Source organism: Ziziphus jujuba, chromosome 6, assembly GCF_031755915.1.
Source record: "Ziziphus jujuba cultivar Dongzao chromosome 6, ASM3175591v1".
NCBI lineage: Eukaryota > Viridiplantae > Streptophyta > Magnoliopsida > Rosales > Rhamnaceae > Ziziphus > Ziziphus jujuba.
Window position 1 is genome coordinate 8732602 of NC_083384.1, and position 20165 is coordinate 8752766.

At 34.8% G+C, this 20165-nt stretch overlaps 2 protein-coding genes across 18 annotated transcripts; one reads left to right on the top strand and one right to left on the bottom strand.

The window, feature by feature from the left end:
- The first annotated feature begins 154 nt into the window (after positions 1–154).
- Positions 155–12791, top strand: LOC107434566 (protein SENSITIVE TO UV 2). 17 transcript variants are annotated; one of them, XM_060818093.1, is made up of 16 exons: positions 163–915; positions 1302–1340; positions 2035–2150; positions 2484–2581; positions 2681–3015; positions 3307–3375; positions 3470–3552; positions 4198–4539; positions 4624–4730; positions 5318–5475; positions 5550–5875; positions 6289–7569; positions 8047–8144; positions 8699–8762; positions 10936–11643; positions 11857–12791. In XM_060818093.1, the coding sequence occupies exons 1-12, from the start codon at positions 451–453 to the stop codon at positions 6557–6559; spliced, it is 2409 nt and encodes an 802-aa protein (XP_060674076.1). In that variant the 5' UTR covers positions 163–450; the 3' UTR covers positions 6560–7569; positions 8047–8144; positions 8699–8762; positions 10936–11643; positions 11857–12791. The 17 variants fall into 17 exon arrangements, with proteins under 17 accessions (XP_024923292.3, XP_060674076.1, XP_060674083.1 ...); XM_060818100.1 differs by having other exon boundaries at positions 11090–11643; XM_060818099.1 differs by having other exon boundaries at positions 11105–11643.
- A 1644-nt stretch (positions 12792–14435) lies between these two features.
- LOC107434542 (disease resistance protein RPM1) lies at positions 14436–17495 on the bottom strand. Its single transcript, XM_060817855.1, has 2 exons — positions 17388–17495; positions 14436–16823 (listed from the first exon to the last, which is right to left on the bottom strand). The coding sequence occupies exons 1-2, from the start codon at positions 17493–17495 to the stop codon at positions 14436–14438; spliced, it is 2496 nt and encodes an 831-aa protein (XP_060673838.1).
- Positions 17496–20165: the final 2670 nt, after the last annotated feature.

Consider the following 20165-nt stretch of genomic DNA (forward strand, 5'->3'; position numbering starts at 1 on the left):
TATATATATATATATATATATATATGTAACAAGTACATTGGGATTAGTATGTTAAAAAAAATGTAAATAGGGATTCATAAAAAGTCCAATCTATTTCTTCAGATCAAAAACATGTTGATTTTGAAAATTAATGAGCAAAAATGTGATACTATTATGGACCAAATTAAATATTCTTTTGTTTTTGGGGTAAAAAATAAAAAATAATGAAATGAATGACAATTTTTTATTTCTTATCTTACGGTCCAAGAGAATATCTCAATTTTCTTTGAGCGGCCAAGAAAAGGGGAAGATTTTGCAATTTTGATAAAGTTCAGGGAGGCGAAAAGCAAAGCAAAACGAAAGTCTGCGGTCCGTCTGTGTCTCTGTCTCGCACTCACGGCTCAAAAAGGCGGTTTTCCTGGGGAAGAACCAGCGACGAATCAGAAGGAGGAGAAAGAAAAAAGAGTTTGAATGGCGAAAGAAGATGAATTTGAAGAATGGGACAAAGATTTCTGGGACCAAGTCATCGAGGTTGAAGAGCTCGTAAAATCTTCATCTTCCATTTCTTCGGCTTTCCCAAACCCTTCTTCTCAACAACAACAACAACCCTTTCTTCTTCACCCTCCTCCTTTCTCTTCTTCCACCACTTCCACTTTTTCCTCCTCTCAGTATCTCTCACACCCACCATTGCCAACACACCGCCAAGAAGCTCCGACTTTGATAGCCGCGGCTCCTTCTTCTTCTTCTCATTGTTATCATCATCCCCTCAGCTACTCTCCCCCTCGGGAGCTCTCTCAAAGAATCGCCCCTTCTTTCGGAGACCCTGTACCTCGTTCTTCCAATGGCATTGCCAATTGCGCTCCTTCTTCTCTTCCTTCTGCTCCCTCTACTTGCCCCTCTGAGATTGATAAAGAACTTGAAATCGAACGCTTAAAGGTTAGGATCATATTGTACTGTAGTCGTAGATGTATATTTTCCATTATACTGAAGCTGAAATTTCTTTTTTCTTTTCTGGGTTAATTTGAAAATTTTAATCTTTTATTGGTTTTTGGACGCTGTTTCCTATTTATGTGGAACTTAAAAAATATGGGTTTTGGGTTTTTGTTTTTTGGTTTGTTTCAAGAAATGATGAGAAAAGTTGAGTGCTTTTTCGTGTTTTGTAACTATTCCAACAAATTTTCTTTGTTGTTGTGTCAATTTTGAGAATTAAGAGTGTTTTGTAACTATTCCAACTAATTTTCTTTGTTGTTGGGTCAATTTTGAGAATTAAGAGTTATAGTAATGAAGCTTTAATTCTAAGTGTGATCAAATTGTTGTTGCAGAGGGAGCTGGGACGTGTCTCGAAGCATCTATCAGAGTTGGTATGTGTGTTTGGTTTGCGTTCTTTCTTGTTTTGCTGCTTCCTTTAGAAGATTTTTGGCTCTTTTTTACTTTTGCATTTAAGATATTTATATCTATTTTCGTTTTACAATTTTACCAATTAATATTTCTCCAACGCATTATGTAAATTAATAAAACTTTCAAGTAGTTGCATATAGACTATAGTTTACTCTGACGGTAGGATTAATGTTCTAAATAAGTGCTTTCACGGGCTTTCCATTTAACTTTTTTCTTTCATGGGGTATTTTATTACCTGCCCTTTCTTAGACTGCATTATTGCTTGATCATAGCAGTTCTTCATGGATATTTTGTTGATGTAAGTATTGTTGCTTTACTTCTATTTTACTTTATCATATTGTCTGCTAGATTTCTGTCAAAAAAATTTCATCTTTGAGAATGGAACAATAGTTCTGTCTTCATGTGTCCACTTGCATAAGGGCTTTTTTAAACCGTGGATTGCTTTTAGAATGCTCATGTTAGTGTTTCTAGAACAACATTAATTGTTTCATTTGGGAATATCTGGTTTTTTGCAATGGATTGATTTGTATTTTGGTCGATGCTATTGTTTTGACATGAGTCATCAATCTGTATTATTGCCATTGATATTTTCATAATAAACAAATTTTTTCTGTATTATTGTCATAGATTAATTTCATTGATGGCATTTATACTCAGGAACATGAGTGCTCCAAACTAAGAAAGGAGAGAGATAAGAAAGAGGAACCACATGATAATGTTCATCTGAAGAATGCCAAAAAAGATGTTCTTTGCCATTCAAAGAGTACAAATTTGTGAGTATAAAATATCTATCCCTTAGCCCTTATATCATGGATAACTGAACTGGTTACTTTTTCTTTAGGTATTCTGAAATTTTCTGCATCACAATATATATCATGATTCCAGACTTAATTGCCTTATCATTTCTGGACCTGAGTATAGGACCTTCTAACCTGATAGGCATTCTTTTTTTATCCATGATTAGATTAGATAACTTGCAAGTGTCTATGAAGCATATTAAGTAAAAACACTTTCCAAAATAAAGATAGATAGAAGATACACTGATTCCCCACATAAAAAGGCAAGGAAAAAAAAAAAAAAATTGCGACTGACTGACGTTGTTGCAGGGAGAGTGGAGCCCTTACTCTGGACCGTACTGGGGTTTCTCGACAATTTCAAGATGATGTATCTTTGAGTAGTAAGGATGGCTGTCAAGTTGATATTGGTGAGGAGTTAGTGACTTTATGCTTTTTATTTGTCTTATTAATATTTTTTAATCAGTTTCCTGAACTCTATTTCATTTGTCTTTCCCATGACTTGATAGCCACATCAACCTGTAAAGGCCCAGGAATTCAAACGAATGAAGCGGATGTTTGTGCCCAAGTAATCATAAACAATGATCTACCTTCCTGCCATGATCTCTCCAAGAAGTTGCTAGCCATTTGGGGTCGTCCAAATGACGAAAAGATAGGAAGAAATTTGATTTCAAATCTACTTGTTTCTTGTGAACCAGATTTTCATGACCTCTTTGGCTTCATTGGTATGGATTTTCCTTCCAAATTAAGAACAGACTCTCAAGCAGATAGGACCTCTGGAAATGCATCTAGGCGTGCTTTAGAAGCTGCTAAAGTATCTCATCTTTATTCTGTGTTGATGAAGGTATTATAAGTGATATGATTGCTTGTCTGGTTCAACTGTATGCATATCGAATCTGTACATAAGCAAAGAGCTATAGTCAACCATTTAATAAGTTTTTCATTTTGACTTAAACTTTAGCCTCTTGATTACATGCAGGATTGTCTGTACCTCAAGTAATTTATTTCAAAGAAAAAAATAAAAAAAGAGATAGGACTAAAATTGACAGTACTATGGTTATGTTTGCTGTTTTTTTCCATTGATGCATGTGAGTATTTTATTTAGTGTTTTATATGTCATTTGTTCTTATTGCAGATCAATAATGGAATGGTAGAGCTACAGGCTTTGTTAGAACCATTGCTTGATCTTTGTTATCTTGAAAATGTGAGTTGGAGAATTGATAATCTTTATTTCTTAGTCCGAAATGAGGCTGGATGTTATGTTTATTTCTTAGCTGATGAGTTTGTTTCCTATGCAGGTCGTTATTGTTCATCGATGTCTACGAATATTGCATGTGTTTTTGAAGTATCTGTTAAGTTTCAAAGAGAAATCTGGAGGAAGGTATAGCTACTTCTGGTCATATAATTGACATAATATTTAACATTTTCATTTCATATGAAATGAGCTTGTATAAGATCCATGTGAGATGAAAAGATTAGGATTTTAATGAGGTTTTTAAAAGACAGTAAAATGATTCATAACTGAATATAATTGACATAATATTTAACATTTTCATTTCATGTGAAATGACGCTTATAGAAGATCCATGTGAGAATGAAAAGATTAGGATTTTAATGAGGTTTTTAAAAGACAGTTAAATGATTCATAACTGAAGTATACATATATTGCTAGAAATTGATTTGAGTTTATCAATTAGCAGTCCAATGAGTGCTAAGTTTTCTTCTTCCTCAAACCCTTTCTCCCTTTCTCATAATTTAAAGTCTATGAACATGAAGACAAATATTGCTGAGTTTTCTTCTTTCTTTTGAATTCCAACCTTCTCTCCTTCCTCACAACTTAGAGCTGAAATATTTATTAGACACAATCCATCATTAGTTTGAGAAAGGGGGAAGATATTTAGTAAAAGAGTGATAATGTATTCTGACCATCGAAATAAGCATTCATATGAATGTTATGCATCTATCCTGCTTGCATGGTTGTATGCTTATGAACTTTGATTTGATGTTTCCAGTGCAATCTACTCAGGGAAAATGTCATGGTTGAGAGACTTTGTTCGGGGATTAACAGTCCAAATCCTCATAAATCTGAAAGTGCGGAAAAGGGAGATCTGCTTGTGGGCAGGGATGGGGCGTCTTGTGGTGGCTATGATCCACCTCTAACTACTTTCCTTGATGCTGAATCTTTATACAAGAAGGGACAGGGGAATCCTTACATTGCAACTTCAGTTTCTCATGTAGACTGGGTTTGTCTCTTTGAAAAGGTGCTTCAAATTGCCATGACGAATATGGAAGAATTTGTGAGACTTGAGGCTGTTTCTATTATGAATGTGATTCTGATGGAAAGTAATGCATATATGGAGAGGGACAAGTAAGTATTGGAACAGTTCTTTTGTTGAATTTTTACTATAATAGGTGATGCTCTTAAACTTGAATAAAATTCTTCTGTGGACAGGTTTGGCCATACCCTGGTGTTTGAATGTGTCTCACAATTACTTACAAAGGAAGCTGGCTTGCATGTGCAAAAGCATGCCATGCAATTTCTGTATCTGCTGCTAAACTGTAAGTCTGCATAATTTCTCTTCATCTGCTTTTTTCTCTTTTACCCTATTATCTATATTTTATTGGAATTTGTTGCTTCTGCCAATTCGTTTACTTTGTATTATGCCAAGAAAAAGGAACTTTATGCTCCTCTGTGATGTTATAACCATATACCATCTAATTTTACGACCAAAATTTGGAAAACTGGCTTTATTTTGCTATATAAGGTTAGCGAATTGTTTTGAATACATACTTTCATAAGTGGTTCCCTGGCTTCTAGATCTACAATCTATGTTCTTTATATGCCTAGATGGCATATGCTTCTTTGTATGTGTCTTTTGAAGAAATGATCAGTTTCCATATGTTTGATGACTTGATATCTTTTGATTTATTATTGATGGGCTTTGTTTATGTGATCTGTGACTTGTTTTAACTCATCGAAGTGAACTTTAAAATCTTACTACTGAGTTCAGTTTGGTCTGTTTTTTAACTCAGTAGTGGTCTGTTTTTTAAACATTACTTCTATAGTTAAAGAGTTTGATGTGGACTTAAATGTTATGTCATATGTGCACCAAGCCTAACAGCTTATGATTTTTGCTAATTTGAAGGTCCAGACCTACTGGTCACATTCTGCTCCGGTTGTACAGAGGGAGAGCATGCTACTTTTCTGGAGGATAACAAGAAAAACACTTCAGCTTCACAGAAATTTTCTATCATCCTTCAGGGCTTGGCAGACTGTCTAGCATGCCATGGAAATGGTTTAGAGGTGGGCACCCTGTTTTGGAGTTTCGTACTGTTACACTGAAATATTATTTTTCCTGAAATTATTTTTCTGTTCAGGGGTTGAAACTTCGAAGGAATGCTATTGTCTTGCTAGCTTTCTTGGCCTCGTCTGGAAAATCTGGTTTTGAAATTCTTGTGCACCACAGGCTTTTTAAAGATGCAAATTTTTTAATGCTCATTTTGCAATTATTGGTATCTGAGATGGATATGGAAGAAGGCCCAAAAGAGAAAGAGATGGACATGGAAGAAGACTCTAAAGAAAAAGAAATGGACATGGAAGAAGGCCCGAAAAATGAAGAGGTGGACATGGAAGAAGGCCCAGAAAACAAAGAGGACATCAAATCAGCAGAACTTTCTAATTCACCAGAAGTTTCTAAAGAAAGGTAATTGTTACTTAGATTCAGAGAATCAATTAATTGGACTTATCCATTCTGTTACTCACAGGAAGAACATGTATGGTTATTTTCAGTGATTCACATCTGATTTTTTCTTCCCCTTTAATTGCAACCCTTCTATTCTTTAGCTTTCTTTTTGTTTGCTCTGTTACATATTTGACATTTTCCTTCACTCGTATGTTCTGTCACTGTAAAATCATAAATTTCTCTTGTTTACCGTTGCCAATAAGTATTGTTGCAGGCTTCCTATGCCATTACATTGTTAAACTTATAAGGGAAATTCAAACTGAGTTCTTCCTTCCAATGTTACATTGATATTTTCGTGTATTTTGTTATCTGTGTAATGTGTAGATCTTTTTCTTGTATAAGATGATCATAATCTAGTGCATTTTACTTTGTAGAACTTTGCTGATAAGGGAGGCTCTGATACTTCTGAACAGACTTGTCTCCAGCCCCGCATATTCAGCAACTGCATTGCAACTGTTAACAGGAAGTAGAGATATGGCCACTTTAACCATTGACATTGCAAACAGGTTATCACGAAAGGATAGGAGGAGTTGGAATTCTTTTAATGGCATGGAGAGAATGATGATCAGGGATTCTGAAGTTGTTAATTTGGCTCGAATTTTCAAGAAAAGGGTGTTCACATATTTGGGAGATCATATATCATAAAAATTTGTATACTTTTTTCAGTTCAAAATTTTTTGTAAATTTGTACGTAGCAAACATTAGTCATCTTTACAAGTGGAGGAAGCCAGTGTTAAGTGTTAAGCCACCTTAACACCTCTTTTTGGAACATATGAGCAGTTTTGGTGTTAAGTCGAGTTATATTACAAATTTTGAATTGTAAATTCATTGTTGAGAAAATTGTATTTCTTTTATACTAAAATTAGTTTAAACTAAAAAGGGAAGCTAATAATAATAATAGTAATGAAAGCTCACTTTGTTCTATAAAGTAGAGAGGAACTAATTACTGTAAACAGCTAGATCACATTTTCCCCAAAAAGGTAACAATGTTTAGCCAAAAGATTATGAAAGCAACTAAAAAAAGCATGTTCCAATGTAACATTGCAAAATGTTCATTCATGAAAAAAAAAAAAAAAAAACCAAAAAAAAAAAAATTTGATGGCAAAGATTTAATCTCTAAAAAGACTGTCCATGACCAATAAGTATGGATGAGATGTGCATTGAATTACTTCTTTGATGCAGCTTATAAATTTAGAAGTCTTTCTAGTTATACAAGTGATTTTTCATTTTTACTTTTATTTATTTATTTATGAATGTTGTCGATAATTGCGAGCCCAACTCCTGCCCAAATTCAGCCCAAACAAGACCCAATCCTGGCAAGGCCCTATTCAGCATCCCAACGGCTTGAATAAGTATCAGAAATTCAAATTTAAACCCGAACCCGATAATACTCTTATAAATGGAGCACCGTAGTCTCTCCGTAGCTCCTGATAGAAAAACAAGTAATTTTGCTTTTCTTTTTCTTCGAATTTAATCAACTCCTCCTACAACAGCTACTCATCTCCATTGCCTTCTGAATATCCACAATGAATATTTGATGTGGTTTTAACATGGATCAACTTCTTGATTCAGTTGCAGTGAAGAGCAAGACCTCCTTAGACATTGCCTGCATTAAACAACAGCAACAACAACGAAGAGTGAAGTCTCTGAAAGTGGTATGTGAAACTTTGCCCTTTTAAAATTTTTTTTTTTTTTTCCTATTGTTACGTATTTTTAGTCTATGTTGAAAAGAAGGTTACACTTAACTCAGTATTTAATCGTGCAAAAATGTAAAATTAACTCTGTTTAATGTATTTAAAAAATTTAAAAAAAAAAGGAAAAAAAAAAAAAAAAAACCTTTGTTTAGCGTCTAAGGAATTCAATAACGGTCACATTTAATTTCGAAGAGCGTAGAAGAATTCTAACGGTAAAAAAAAATTTGAATTTAAAATACAAACGGTAAAATAATTTGAAACACTTTCTATTCCCTTATATATATATATATATATATATAGATAACCAATAGAAAAACTAAAAACATATTTTTGCCTTTTCTTCTTCAATTTATACAGTTATTTCCCCCCCCCCCCCCCCCCCCCCCCCCCCTCTCGTCTCCATTATTTTCTAAGAAACCCAGTTCGTTAAAAATTCAGTTTCAATGGAGTCGCTTTCTGCAAAAGATTGAGAAGCTCTGCTCACCAACTGACCCATCCTCAAGCTCCACCAATTCGTAGCTTTTCGCTGTCTCCAGGTCGGTTTTCTCTGCCAATTTCGCCACCGTATGAATGACTGTGTCTATTTTTAGCTGTCTGTGAATTCTAAATTTTTGTGATTTTGGATGTTATTTTTTTATTTTTTTTATTTGTTATGAATCTTGTAAATGTTGCTGTTTGATGAGTATGAGGGCCTTTTCAATTTAGACGATTTGGGAAATAGGGTTTGAAGAAAGTCGGATTTTAGATTCCTTTCTGTTAATGTTATAGTTATTTAAATTATAATCGAGAAGACTTGCATATAGCATTTAACTGCTCCTATTCTGTTTGTCTGTGCTGTCTGGTTCTGTTAGTCCAAGCATAATTTTGCTATCTTCTTTCTCTAAAATTTTAAACCCTTTTTGCTGCTTATTTATTTATTTTTGAATTATTTTCTGAAAACCGTTTTTATTGAATAGTATTACTCTTTCCTTAAAGTGAGAAATATGCTTCCTAAGGGAGTTATTCTCCGGAATTTGTAAGCCTGGCCGATATTGTGTTGTAGTTAATATTTACTCAGACAAGCACTCTATCTGTAATTAATCATTTGCAGGAATCTTAACCCATCGCATGATGTCATCAGTCAAAGAGATTACAATGAAAAATGCTACAAAAAGGTGTTTAATGCCTCTTGGAATTTTAAATATGCTGAGCCTGAGTATTGACACATTGAGCATCATCCCTTATCTTGTAATTTCTTAGGCATTTCTGAAATTTATGACATGTTGACTCATCACAGATTCTTAAATTTTTTTCACCAATTGTGTTATGGACCAAATTTACTTCAAGCCAGTACAACATAATCGCTTGTTTTTTCTGCATTCTGGGATTATTACAGGGTATGAATGTATCAGCTCTTTCTAAAGTTGTGATAATATTTTTATAATAAGAACATTTTCCTATAATATACATATACATATATATAAATGTATATATATAAATATATATCTAAAATAAAAATGTTTATTTTTAAGGAATTTTTTAAAAATATGTATAAATAAGAAGGGAAAATATTTTAAAAGTTAATTACTTTTATGGTTTTATTTTTTTTTTTAAAATACGAAGGGAAAATATTTTATTATCAATAAATTTGGTATTGATAATTTACTGGAACAAACCACTTTACACTCTGACAAACAGTGTCAAAAAGAAGGGCAATTAGAATTTTGCAACTAGAGAAATCAAAAAGAGAGAAATTAGAGAGAGTGTAATAGAGGAAATGTAGAAAGAGAAGAGAGTGGAAAGAAAGTGGAGAGAGAGAGAAACTAAGCAAAGGATGTAGAAGAAAAAGAGCAGAGGAAAATAAGAAAGAGAGAAAGGTGGGGAGGAGGGAAGAAGAGAAAGGAGAAATCAGAGGGGATGTCGTGAGACATTGAAGAAGGGATGTAGGGAAAGAATGTAAAGAAGGAGAATGTAGGAGAGGAGAGGCAGGCTGTTGGGAGATGAGGGGATAGGGGTGAGAGAGTCTGATTAGAGAGGGAAGAAGTTTTTGTCCTTCTTTTTTTGTTTCCCCTTTTAGGTTTTGATATAATTATCATGTAATATCTTGACTGTACTTTTTTACAATAGATTCATTTCTCTCTCAACAAAGAACTCAAAATAGTTTTGATATAATGGCCATTCAATATCTTGAATGCATATTATATTTCATTTCAGTTTCAATTTTGCTTTATTTTCATTTCATTCTCAACAAAGAACTCTATTACCAAGTAGAAAATAAAAAACTCTGAACAGAGAACTTAAAATAGTTTGAAGTAACTATTATGCTCAAGTTAAATTCGTGATCAAATTTGGCACTCTGGATGGTCATCATAAGAGAAGATTTATACATAATATACTTCTCATCATTTCGTTTCACCCTGTAACAAACTTGAGCTCAAAATCAAATTCTTTCTCCAAACTATTCTAGAAATGTACTTATTTCCAACAAAAACAAAAACTGGGGAAAATAAAAGCATTCAACAAAAGAAAGCTCTTTACACGAAGTAATGCTAGTATTCGTTACAGTTTTAGGCGTTCCATATACTTTGTAGTGCAAACTAGCTTTGTTATGCAAACTAGTTCGTATACATCGATTGCACCGCAAACTATCTTCTTTTTTAGTTTTTTTACAAAGATTGGTCCTTGCAATATAGATTACCTTTATCCAATGGTAACTTTTGAATCCATTTCTTCAAGTATTTACAGTAAGACAACCCATAGCTCCTGTCTCTACTTCAATTACTGTTAGAGTTGGTGACTCGAATTTTTGTTGATTCAATCCGAAAAGCTCGCAGTGCGACCCATTTGGTGAATATATTTTGAGAGAAAAAATGGGCTCTGTGTAGGTAGTGGAGGTCGAGGGCTGATGGTGCGGGGGTAGCACTACGGACCTTTTCAATTTTTAAGTTTATTCCGTCCGTACAATATATATATATATATATTTTTAGGATTTTTTTTTTTTTTTTTTCTCTCAGATGTAGGAGTTTTGCAACCCTATTTGCTCACCTTTTTTGTACCAATCTTCATTAATAAAAAATTTGCATCTCTTTGTAGTAGTTGTTTCCCATCAAGGATTTTCCACGTAAATCTGTATGTGCTTTGTTTTATTTTATTGTTATTGTTTTTTGTTCTAACTTCGCAACAATTACTTCTAAGTTCATCAATTCATCAAAGCCTAAAAAATATTTAGCTTTTTAAACCCATTACATTTCTCTCCATTGTAAACCTGATATAATTTAAGTTGGGCAAGATTCTAAAAGTGGATCAATCATCATTTAAGAGATGATCTAGAAGTGTATCTTTTTTCAGCTTCTCAATGCTTATTTGTCCACAAGAAGAGCATCACAGCCACATTCCTGCCATGTATTGAGTCTGAATCTTCTTCTCTTTTCATAAACTTGCATAACATAGTGTTTTATGGAATTGGGTTGATCGTTTTGACCCATGTATTGATGTCTTTTAGCTTTGAAGAGATCAGGTAACTTGCTTTTCTTGCATTCTCAACACTGCAAGCGAGTTTGCAGAGAGGATCATGGAAACCATGTGGATCATGGTGCTGGATAAGTAAGAACTCATAAACAATGTCTTTTAGCTTTGAAGAGATCAGGTAACTTGCTTTTCTTGCATTCTCAACACTGCAAGCGAGTTTGCAGAGTGGATCATGGTGCTGGATAAGTAAGAACTCATAAACAATGTCTTTGGTATTTTTGGCAATGTCTCACATCACCATCCTGCAATATGCGTCACAGGCTTGGCAGACTGTGAAGCATGCCATGGAAATGGTTTAGAGGTGGCCATCCTCTTTTGGAGTATATTCAAATTCATACTGTTTTATTGAAGTATTTATATATTTTGAAATTGTTTTGTTGTTGGGCATTGAAACTTCAAAGGAATGCAACATTGCTGCCTTTTCCTGGCCTTATCAGGCAAATCTGGTTTTGAAATTCTTGTGCACCACAAGCTACCTAATGCAGAGATGGACATAGAAGGAGATGCAAAAGAATAAAGAAATTTATGGTATGTTCAATCGGTGTAAAATCATAAGCTCTCTTGTTTACCATTGCCAACAACTATTGTTGTAGGCCTCCAATGCCATTTACTCTGCTAAATATATATATATATATTATTTGATAAGTGTGCTACATTTATAATTGTGTGTGTTTATCTGTGTAATATGTATACCTTTTTCTTTTATTAGATACTTATAATATGGAAATTTTTATTTTGTAGGATTTTTCTATTAAGGGAGGCTCTGATACTTCTGAACAGACTTGTCTCCAGCACTGCATATTCTGCATTTGCATTGAAACTACTAACAGAAAGTAGAGATATGGTCACTTTGACCATTGATATTGCTAACAGACCATCCCCTAAGGATCAACCGAATGGAAATTCTTCAAATGCCATGGAGAGACTGACGATCAGGGACTCTGAGGTTGTTAATTTGGCGCGAATTTTTTAGAAAAGGGTGTTCACATGTTTGGGAGATCACATACCATAAAAACTCTGTTTTCCTTCTCCAGTTCAATTTTTTTGTAAATTTGTAGTAGCAAATATTAGTCATTTTTACAAGTGGAGGAAGGCAAGGTTAGCTTTAGTGACATTATTTTAACAAATTTTAAACAGTAAATTCATTGTTAGAAAATTGTACTTGTTTTACTCGAAAATTGGTTTAAACAAAAAGGGGGAAAAAATAAGGAAAAACAAAAAGTCAAAGCTCACTGCTACGGTTGTGATTCAATTGAGAGGCTAAGGTCAAAGTCAACAGCTGTTATATATAAGCTTTAGCCATTAAACGGTGCCGTTATACTTAAAAGGTTGGATAGATGATTCAGCAAGATTAGTTTTAATCTTTGGAAGCTTATAAAAGAGGCATGACTGCAGAAATAGAGGAGCAGTAACACAAGCTGTCAATTTTCCATCAAAGGCCATTTTTCTTCTTGTTCTTCTCTTTCTTCTTGTGACCTCTTGCTCATTGTTTTTCCTCTTTCTCTTGGTATTAATTAGGATCATTCTGGGTGAGTGATTTGTGAGAAAGGGAGAGGTTGTAAAGGGGTTTCTGGATTGGTTTTTGGATGTAGAGAATCTGTATAAATCAAGAGAAATTGCTGCAATGGTGTATTTGATCTTTGTTCATAGTGCAAGAATTTCTTGGATAAAGTTCACCGAGGATGTAGGTCATTTCTAGATCGAACTTCGTAAAATTTGTGTGTTCTTCCTTTCTTTATTGCTGTTGTGAGTTAGATTAGTATTGAATTAAGTTTCAATACTCACTTTGTTCTATTTAGTAGAAAGGAATTAGTGAAAACAGAGTTCATTGGCATGTGCCCCAAAAGAACAAATTACAATACAAAGAATGTTATAACAATATTTAACCAAAAAAATAATGATGGGAACTGAAAAACCTATGTTCCATCCATTTACCAAATGATGAAAGAAAATAAAAAAAATAAAAACCAAAAATTTTATCACTTAAATAAAATGTCCATCCAGTCCCCAATCTCTTTTATGACCAACAAAAATGGGTGAGATGTGCAACAAATCAGTATTAGTTTTTTGGTTGAGCTTCATGAGAAACTCGATAGACATATCAATGAAGTCTAGATCTTTGAGGTTGCTTAGGCATTCAATTTACAGTCTCTGAACATCAGTTTGTCAAGAGAAGACATTGTCCCTCTATTAATTAATTGTCACCCTTTTCAGTCTGTCAAATTTTCCATCTCCTAACATCTTGAGCATTTTGAAACCTTCAGCTTTGAAATACAATGTTTCTCCATCATAAGCTTTAACAAACTCAATACCCACCAAAAAAATTATAGAGATTTTTTGATTCTTTGGTGCTTTAGTTTGTGGAATCAACATTGTGAAAGATCCAATTTTTTGAACTCCTAATTCGCTTGGTCATTGGAGTATAGCTTACTGAAGTTGACTATTACTCAAAAATGTAGAAAAATTTAGTCTTTTTATTTATTTATTTATTTTTAAATAACGTAATTCGCATACTTTAAATTAGGAATCTCTCCCTCTTTCAATTCAATCTCAATTCCTCCCTCTCAGTCTTTTTGAGATGAAGCCCCCCTCTTTCTCTCCCTCTCCCTCTTTCCTAAATCCCTAATTTGTAATTCTTGATTTGAAAGGATTAGTAGAGGAAGTGAAAAAAGACACTTTTGCCCATGTTTTAATCTTATATGCAGCCACATGATTAATTTGTTAACTATTTTGACAGAAAATGTAAAAAAGACCAACCATGTAAGTTTTTGTATAATTTAGAGTGTAAAATGTCAAAAATAATAATAAAATGCAAAATGCACGGACCAATATTGTTTGGTATGTAACTAACACTACCAATATCCCTTTTATAAATTTTAAATAGTATTTTTTCCAATATCCCTTTCATAAATTTTAAATACTATTTTTTTTTTTTTGGTGAAAAATGAAATAGTATATTAGTTGTCCATAAATTTCTTCTTTTACAATAAAATTGGTTTAAACTAAAAAAAATCATATCTCACTTTGTTCTATAAAGTGGACAGGAATTACTGAAAAGTGAAAACAGAGTTGATTCCCATTTGGAAAAATAATAATAATAATAAATAAATTACAACACAAAAAATGCTCTAACAATATATATAAAAAATATATATATATATATATTTTTTTTTCTTTTTTATTAATCTTATAATACAACATTATTTAACCAAAAAATTATGAAAGAACTGAAAGACTGTTCTATCCCATTACATAATGATGGAAAAAAAAAAAAAAAAAATCCTTAGAAAAAAACAAAAAGTTGCCAAAAATCTTATCACTTAAAGAAAATATCCATCTAGTCCGCAATCTGTTTCACGACCAATAAAAACGTCTGGGATGTGCATTAAATCAGTTCTTTGACGCAGCTTCATAAGAAACTCATTGGACATATCAACCAATTCAAGTTCTTGGAGGTTCCTTAGGTCTTCAATCCCTGATGGCACTTCCTCCAACAACTTACAGTCCGTAAACGATAGTTTTTCAAGAACAGGCAATGCCCCTTTTTCAATTGTCACCCTTTTCAATCTGTCAAATTTTCCAAGTGCTAACATCTTGAGCATTTTGAAACCTTCAGCTTTGAAATACAATGTTTCTCCATCATAAGCTTTAACAAACTCAATAACCACCAAATTTGGCAAAGCTTGAAGAGACTCGAATGGATTAACCTGTAAACGACTCCATTGCAAGCCTACATGGCTAAGGTTTGAAAGATAAGATATCCAATGGGGAAACGTCTCCAATCGTCCGGATAATTCTAGATGTCGAAGGCATTGAGGAGGTGATGACATGTTCTGCAAATCAAGAACTTCATCGGGGGATATTGAAACCAAGGACAATGAGAGAACGAATCTCAGTTTCTCAATGGACGAGCATAGATAATTTCCATCTTCTGCTTTCAACTTTAGAATGCATAATCTCCTTAATTGTGTCAGCTCTCCTAGGGACTTCATCAAATTGGAATCACCTTGATTGACCTCGATATAGCAAAGACTTTGCAAGGATGACAATGTTTCTAAACCTCTTAAGGCCTTGAAACCAACGACCTCAATAGATGTAGTGAATTCATGGACGTACCGGTAAACAAGTAATTGCCGAAGTTGCTTAAGCTGTAAAATCTCCACAGGAAGCTCTGTAACATAAGTATATCTAAAATCTAGTGAGTAAAGCTTTTGAAGCTTTCCAAATGATTTTGGAATGGAACTCACATTGGTATCTCTCAAGCTTAGATACCTTAAATTGTATAGTTTAAGAATCTCCTTTGGAAATTTATTTAAAGGTGCACCCCTGCAATTCAACACCTCAAGTAACCTTAAGCCACTATTGAAAAATATGGACATTGAGAAATTAGAAATGGAATCGTGTTTTGCTCCAAAATAGAACAAAGAGCGCAAGCTAGATAAGTTATGCTCTCCTCCAACATTTTCCAATGGTTTATTTATTAATAGTCGACGAGGCTTTTCAGGCAGAGCCCTACTTTGTTCACGGATGATGGACACAAAATTTTGATCTTTCGATTTGAGAAGTATAATTTCACGTAAAAGATCATGGATTCGACAGTTTATGATTCTCCCATCATAGTATTTATCAACCACTTGGATCAAACTTCTATTGACAAGTTCATTAAAATAGCCTTCTCCAACTTCTTCTAGTATTCTTCCTTCCTTTTCTTGAACAAAACCTTCTCCAATCCAAAACCTAATCAGCTTCTTGGGTTCGATCAAATAGTCCTCAGGGAATATGCTAATATACAGGAAACAATGTTTCAAATTGTAAGGCAAATCATTGAAGCTAAAAGAAAGTATCTTTTTCATACTTTGCAAGCTATCATTTCCTTCTAATTCGGCCCTTAGACTGCGCTCAACCATTTCCCATTCAACCATTCTATTCCTGTCCTTTGTACTCAACATTCCACTAATTGCAACAATTGCAAGCGGCAACCCCTCACATTTTTTCAAAATATTCTTAGAAATCTTCTCTAAATAAGGAGGGCAATCATTGCCTTGAAAAGTTTTCCCACAATAAAGATTCCAAGATTCTTCTAAAGATAAAGGCTTTAAATCATAAACCATACCTCCCAGCTCAGTGGTAGATAAAGATGCCACTTTGGAATTCCGGGTGGTGAGCATTAATCTGCTGCCATTGTTGTTAGTAGGAAATGCATACTTGAGAGCATCCCAAGCACCCACCTGCCAAACATCATCCAACACAACCAAATATCTCTTCCCGGCAAGAAAATCAGCTAGAATGGCTTTCAGCTTACCGCTATCCGATGAATCTGCATCCTGAGGAAGTGTCTGTTTGATTTCATCGAACAGTTGTTGAACAATATCTCTGACAACATCCTCAAGCTTGAACACTTGGGAAACAGTGACCCAAGCATGGTGTTGGAAATGCCTCTTCACCGCGTCATCTTTGTAGACTTGCCTCACCAAGGTTGTCTTCCCCAAACCACCCATTCCAGCCACTGCAACAACTTGAAGCTCGGAGCTTCCTCCTATTAGCTTATCAATCAGATATGGTTTGTGTTTGTCAATTCCGACTAGCTTAGCTTCTTCTAGGCAAAGGGCATCTCCTCGAAGGTCGTGCCAATTGTTATTCGCAGTGACAGAGGAAGTAGAAGACCCTTCTTCAATAAAGTTCAGTTTGTAACGATATCTCTGATGTCCCTGTTGTGGTTCTCTGACCACTTTAGAGAAGAAATATGAGAAGAAAATAAAAGAATTCTATTAATCTCTTAAAAATAGAATACAAAAATAAAAACTTCTTTCATGGAGGATTCTCTCGTGGAACCTCTCTCTGCACTCTCCAATTCTCTCTGGAATTGCTCACTCTTCTCTCAAGTTCTCTCTGGAACTTAAACAACTCTCTCTCTTGGAGTTTTCTCTCAATTCTCCTCACTTGGGAGGATTGAGATTGCTCTCTTGGCTTGGTTTTCATGCAAAGGTAAGGAGTCTATTTATAGGCTTACAAGGCCACACTTTTCAACATCTTAGCCCACAATTGTTGATCGGTGCAGCATGTCAACAATGGTGGCTGTCAACAATGGTGGCTGTGGTTGGTGAGGTTGGTGCGGCTGTGGTTGGTGAGGTTGGTTGGTGCGGCTGGACTTCACAGTCCCTCAGAGATATTGGTCACTCTGGACCTACTGGCTTGCAACCCAGAAGCTATTCGATGGCGAGCTTTGAGATTCTTGATGATTCGAGCAAGATTGTATAAGCGGCCATAAAAACCATGGGGGTTTCCATGATTCGAGAAGCGAAGCAGGAATTCATCAAGAAGGTCTTCAATATCGTGTGAGACTTCTCTGACTTGCTTGATCCACACTCTGAGTTCTTCATCACCTTCTTCCTTTGCATCAGCATCTCTTAAGAAGGCTCTGATACGCTCTAGTTCGTCTCTGACATGCTCAGCTTCTTCCCGGATTCGACACAAAAGATTAGCTTTTTCATGGGCAAAGCTGTCCAGCTTCTGCAACAGAAAGGTTACCACACTTTCGGCCATTTTCAACTCTGTTTCTGCAACTTTTTTTTTTTTTTTTTTTTTTCTTTTCCCTCCTTCTAGATAATAATTCTCTTCTCAAATCCTTTCCTTGCTTTTCTTCACGAAACTCAGTGTAGAGGATAATGAAAAATCCTAAGCAAACTAGCAAAGTAGACTTTTCTCGAAATGCCCCCTTGGTCTTAATTTTTTATACTGAGTAAATGTGAAACACTGTTTGTTGGTTGAAATTTAAAGAGAAGCTTTGATTGTGAAATTTAGCATAGCTCTGTTGACTGACAAACTGTTAGCATTGACAGCTAACCCCAAAAGTTGAAAAGAGCATTTTCAATTGCTGTGGCCTGATAAAATCACCATTCCATCCCAAACTATATCGTTTCTTGCATTTCTGCACCCTGATTTTTTGTTCTTCCCCTAGCATTTAGTTTTTTTTTTTCTTTTTTCTTTTTTTTTCAAAGGAAAATGCATGGGAGATGGATGTTCATATAAAGTTAGATATGCTGACAAATCAACCACACAACCACTGAAAAATTCACTTTTGGTTCAGATAACAACAGCATCCAAACCATTAACAATTTGGTGTTTGGTTGCGGGATTGACAACAAGAACTTTCGATTTGTAGCAGAACAAGGGGAAGAGAATGAGATTGCTCGTATGCTTGGTCGTGGATGGGGAATTGGCCAGTCAGATATAATCTCAGAGACAAATTTGCTGACTTGTCCACGTAGTTGATTGGTTAATAAAAGTAATCTCTGCCATGTCATATGTTTTGATCAAACTAAGTGATGTGTCATTAGTTTGAAGTTTGAACTTTAGCCAATTGGAACATTTCTCTATAATTGTATATAAATCATAATACATGAGAAATAACTGTGAAAAGCAGTCATAAATTCTTTTTCTTGTCTTTTCTCTCTTTTATATATATAGAGAGACAGTCTAGACTGACCTGATACTATCACCTCTGGTCCCAAAATGTGCATAAAAATATAGCCCTTGGATGAAAATGGATGGCTGAGATTACACCTTCCTCTTTTCCCCCCAAAGGTCTCTCGCGTGCTTCCCTTCCTTGGATATCCAACCCCTTTATTAGTCTGCGCCTACTCTCTCTCTCTCGACTTCATGGCAGCCAACCAGTTTCACTCCTGCCTATTGATTTTCTATGGATGATTTCAATCGGCCCGTCTCCCCTTCTCTCCTTATTTCTCTCTTTCTCTTTCTGTCTGATCACATTTGGAAACAAGAACTGTACAAATTTCAGCTTTTGCATCTTTTGGGTTGCTGAATTTGGAGTTTCTAGCTTGTGTTTGGAAGTTTTTAGATTGATGGGTTTATGACAGTTATTATTATTATTTTTTTCCAACCCCAAAAAACAAAATTTAATTTTTTTGTCTTAAGAATAATGCTGAAAATCGAAAAGCTATTTTTGAAAATCCTAAATCTTTCTCCGTTCTTCTTCTAACGCTTCCACATCCTCACGAAATCCCAACCCTGAACTCTGCGTTTTGCCTTTTTTTTTTTTTCTTTTTTTTTTTTGGTTCTTCAATCTTCTGTATCTGGGTTTTATCTATATGAAGAGGATAATTGTCTAAAAGCGATCCGAAACAAGGAAATGACCCAGAGTCAAATTATGGGTTTTTCAAAAATGAACATAGAACCCAAGTAAGAAACAGAGAGGGGAATAATCTTGCAAACCAAGCAAAACCCAACAAAATATTTTCCCCAATTTTGTTTAAAAACAAAATTAATTCTAGAGAGAGAAAATAGATAGTTTCTCAAATTTTTTAATTTTTTGGCAAGGAAATTGAAAGAGGATTTATAGGAAGAGAAAATAAAGGAAGACATAGAGAGAGAGATAAAGAGATGTCAAGCAGAGGAGAAGAGGAAGAGTGGAAGGAAAGGAGAGGAGAAAGAGAAGGCACGTGAGAGAAATGTGGGCCACATTTAATCTGGGCCATCCATTTAATCGAACGGCAGGGAAATCTCCTCACAAAAAAACCACGTTTTTGGTCCGTATAGAATTTGGTTAGGACATCTTGACTGTAGACGTTCTCTCTCTCTCTCTCTCTCTCTCTATATATATATATATATATATATATATATATGCAGAGAGCTACCATGTCGATGTTCTCCATATATACATATATATATATACAGAGAGTCTACCATGAGGGACGTCCGTATGAGTTATGTGCGGACCAAACATGTGAGGTAATTCCCTGCCCTTTGATTTGCACATTTGGCATCAATGGTCCTAGACAACAGCAATTCTCACGTGGGATGTTTGGCCAAATCTCCCCTGAACCCTTCTCGATCGCAGCAGCTCACATTCTTGCTCTCACCAGCTCGAAAGGACTTTGCCAAAATTCCCAATCTCTCCAGCAATAACCAGCACCAATAGCACTAGCAGCAACCAGCATTGCCATCCTTGCAATCATTTTCAATTTGTGATTGTGTTATTTTCTTGTTTAATTTAGAAGCTAGCTTTTTTAAGTTTGTAGTAGGTAAAAAGT

Excerpts from the sequence above, each read along its gene's own strand:
- LOC107434566 (XM_025067523.3), top strand. The coding sequence starts at position 451 with ATGGCGAAAGAAGATGAATTTGAAGAATGGGACAAAGATTTCTGGGAC. Across the intron at positions 3,376-3,469 it reads ATCTTTGTTATCTTGAAAAT|GTCGTTATTGTTCATCGATG; the intron begins GTGAGTTGGAGA and ends TTTCCTATGCAG. Across the intron at positions 3,553-4,197 it reads AAAGAGAAATCTGGAGGAAG|GGAAAATGTCATGGTTGAGA; the intron begins GTATAGCTACTT and ends CAATCTACTCAG.
- LOC107434542 (XM_060817855.1), bottom strand. The coding sequence starts at position 17,495 with ATGAAGAACTCAGAGTGTGGATCAAGCAAGTCAGAGAAGTCTCACACG. Across the intron at positions 16,824-17,387 it reads GAATCATGGAAACCCCCATG|GGACATCAGAGATATCGTTA; the intron begins GTTTTTATGGCC and ends GAACCACAACAG.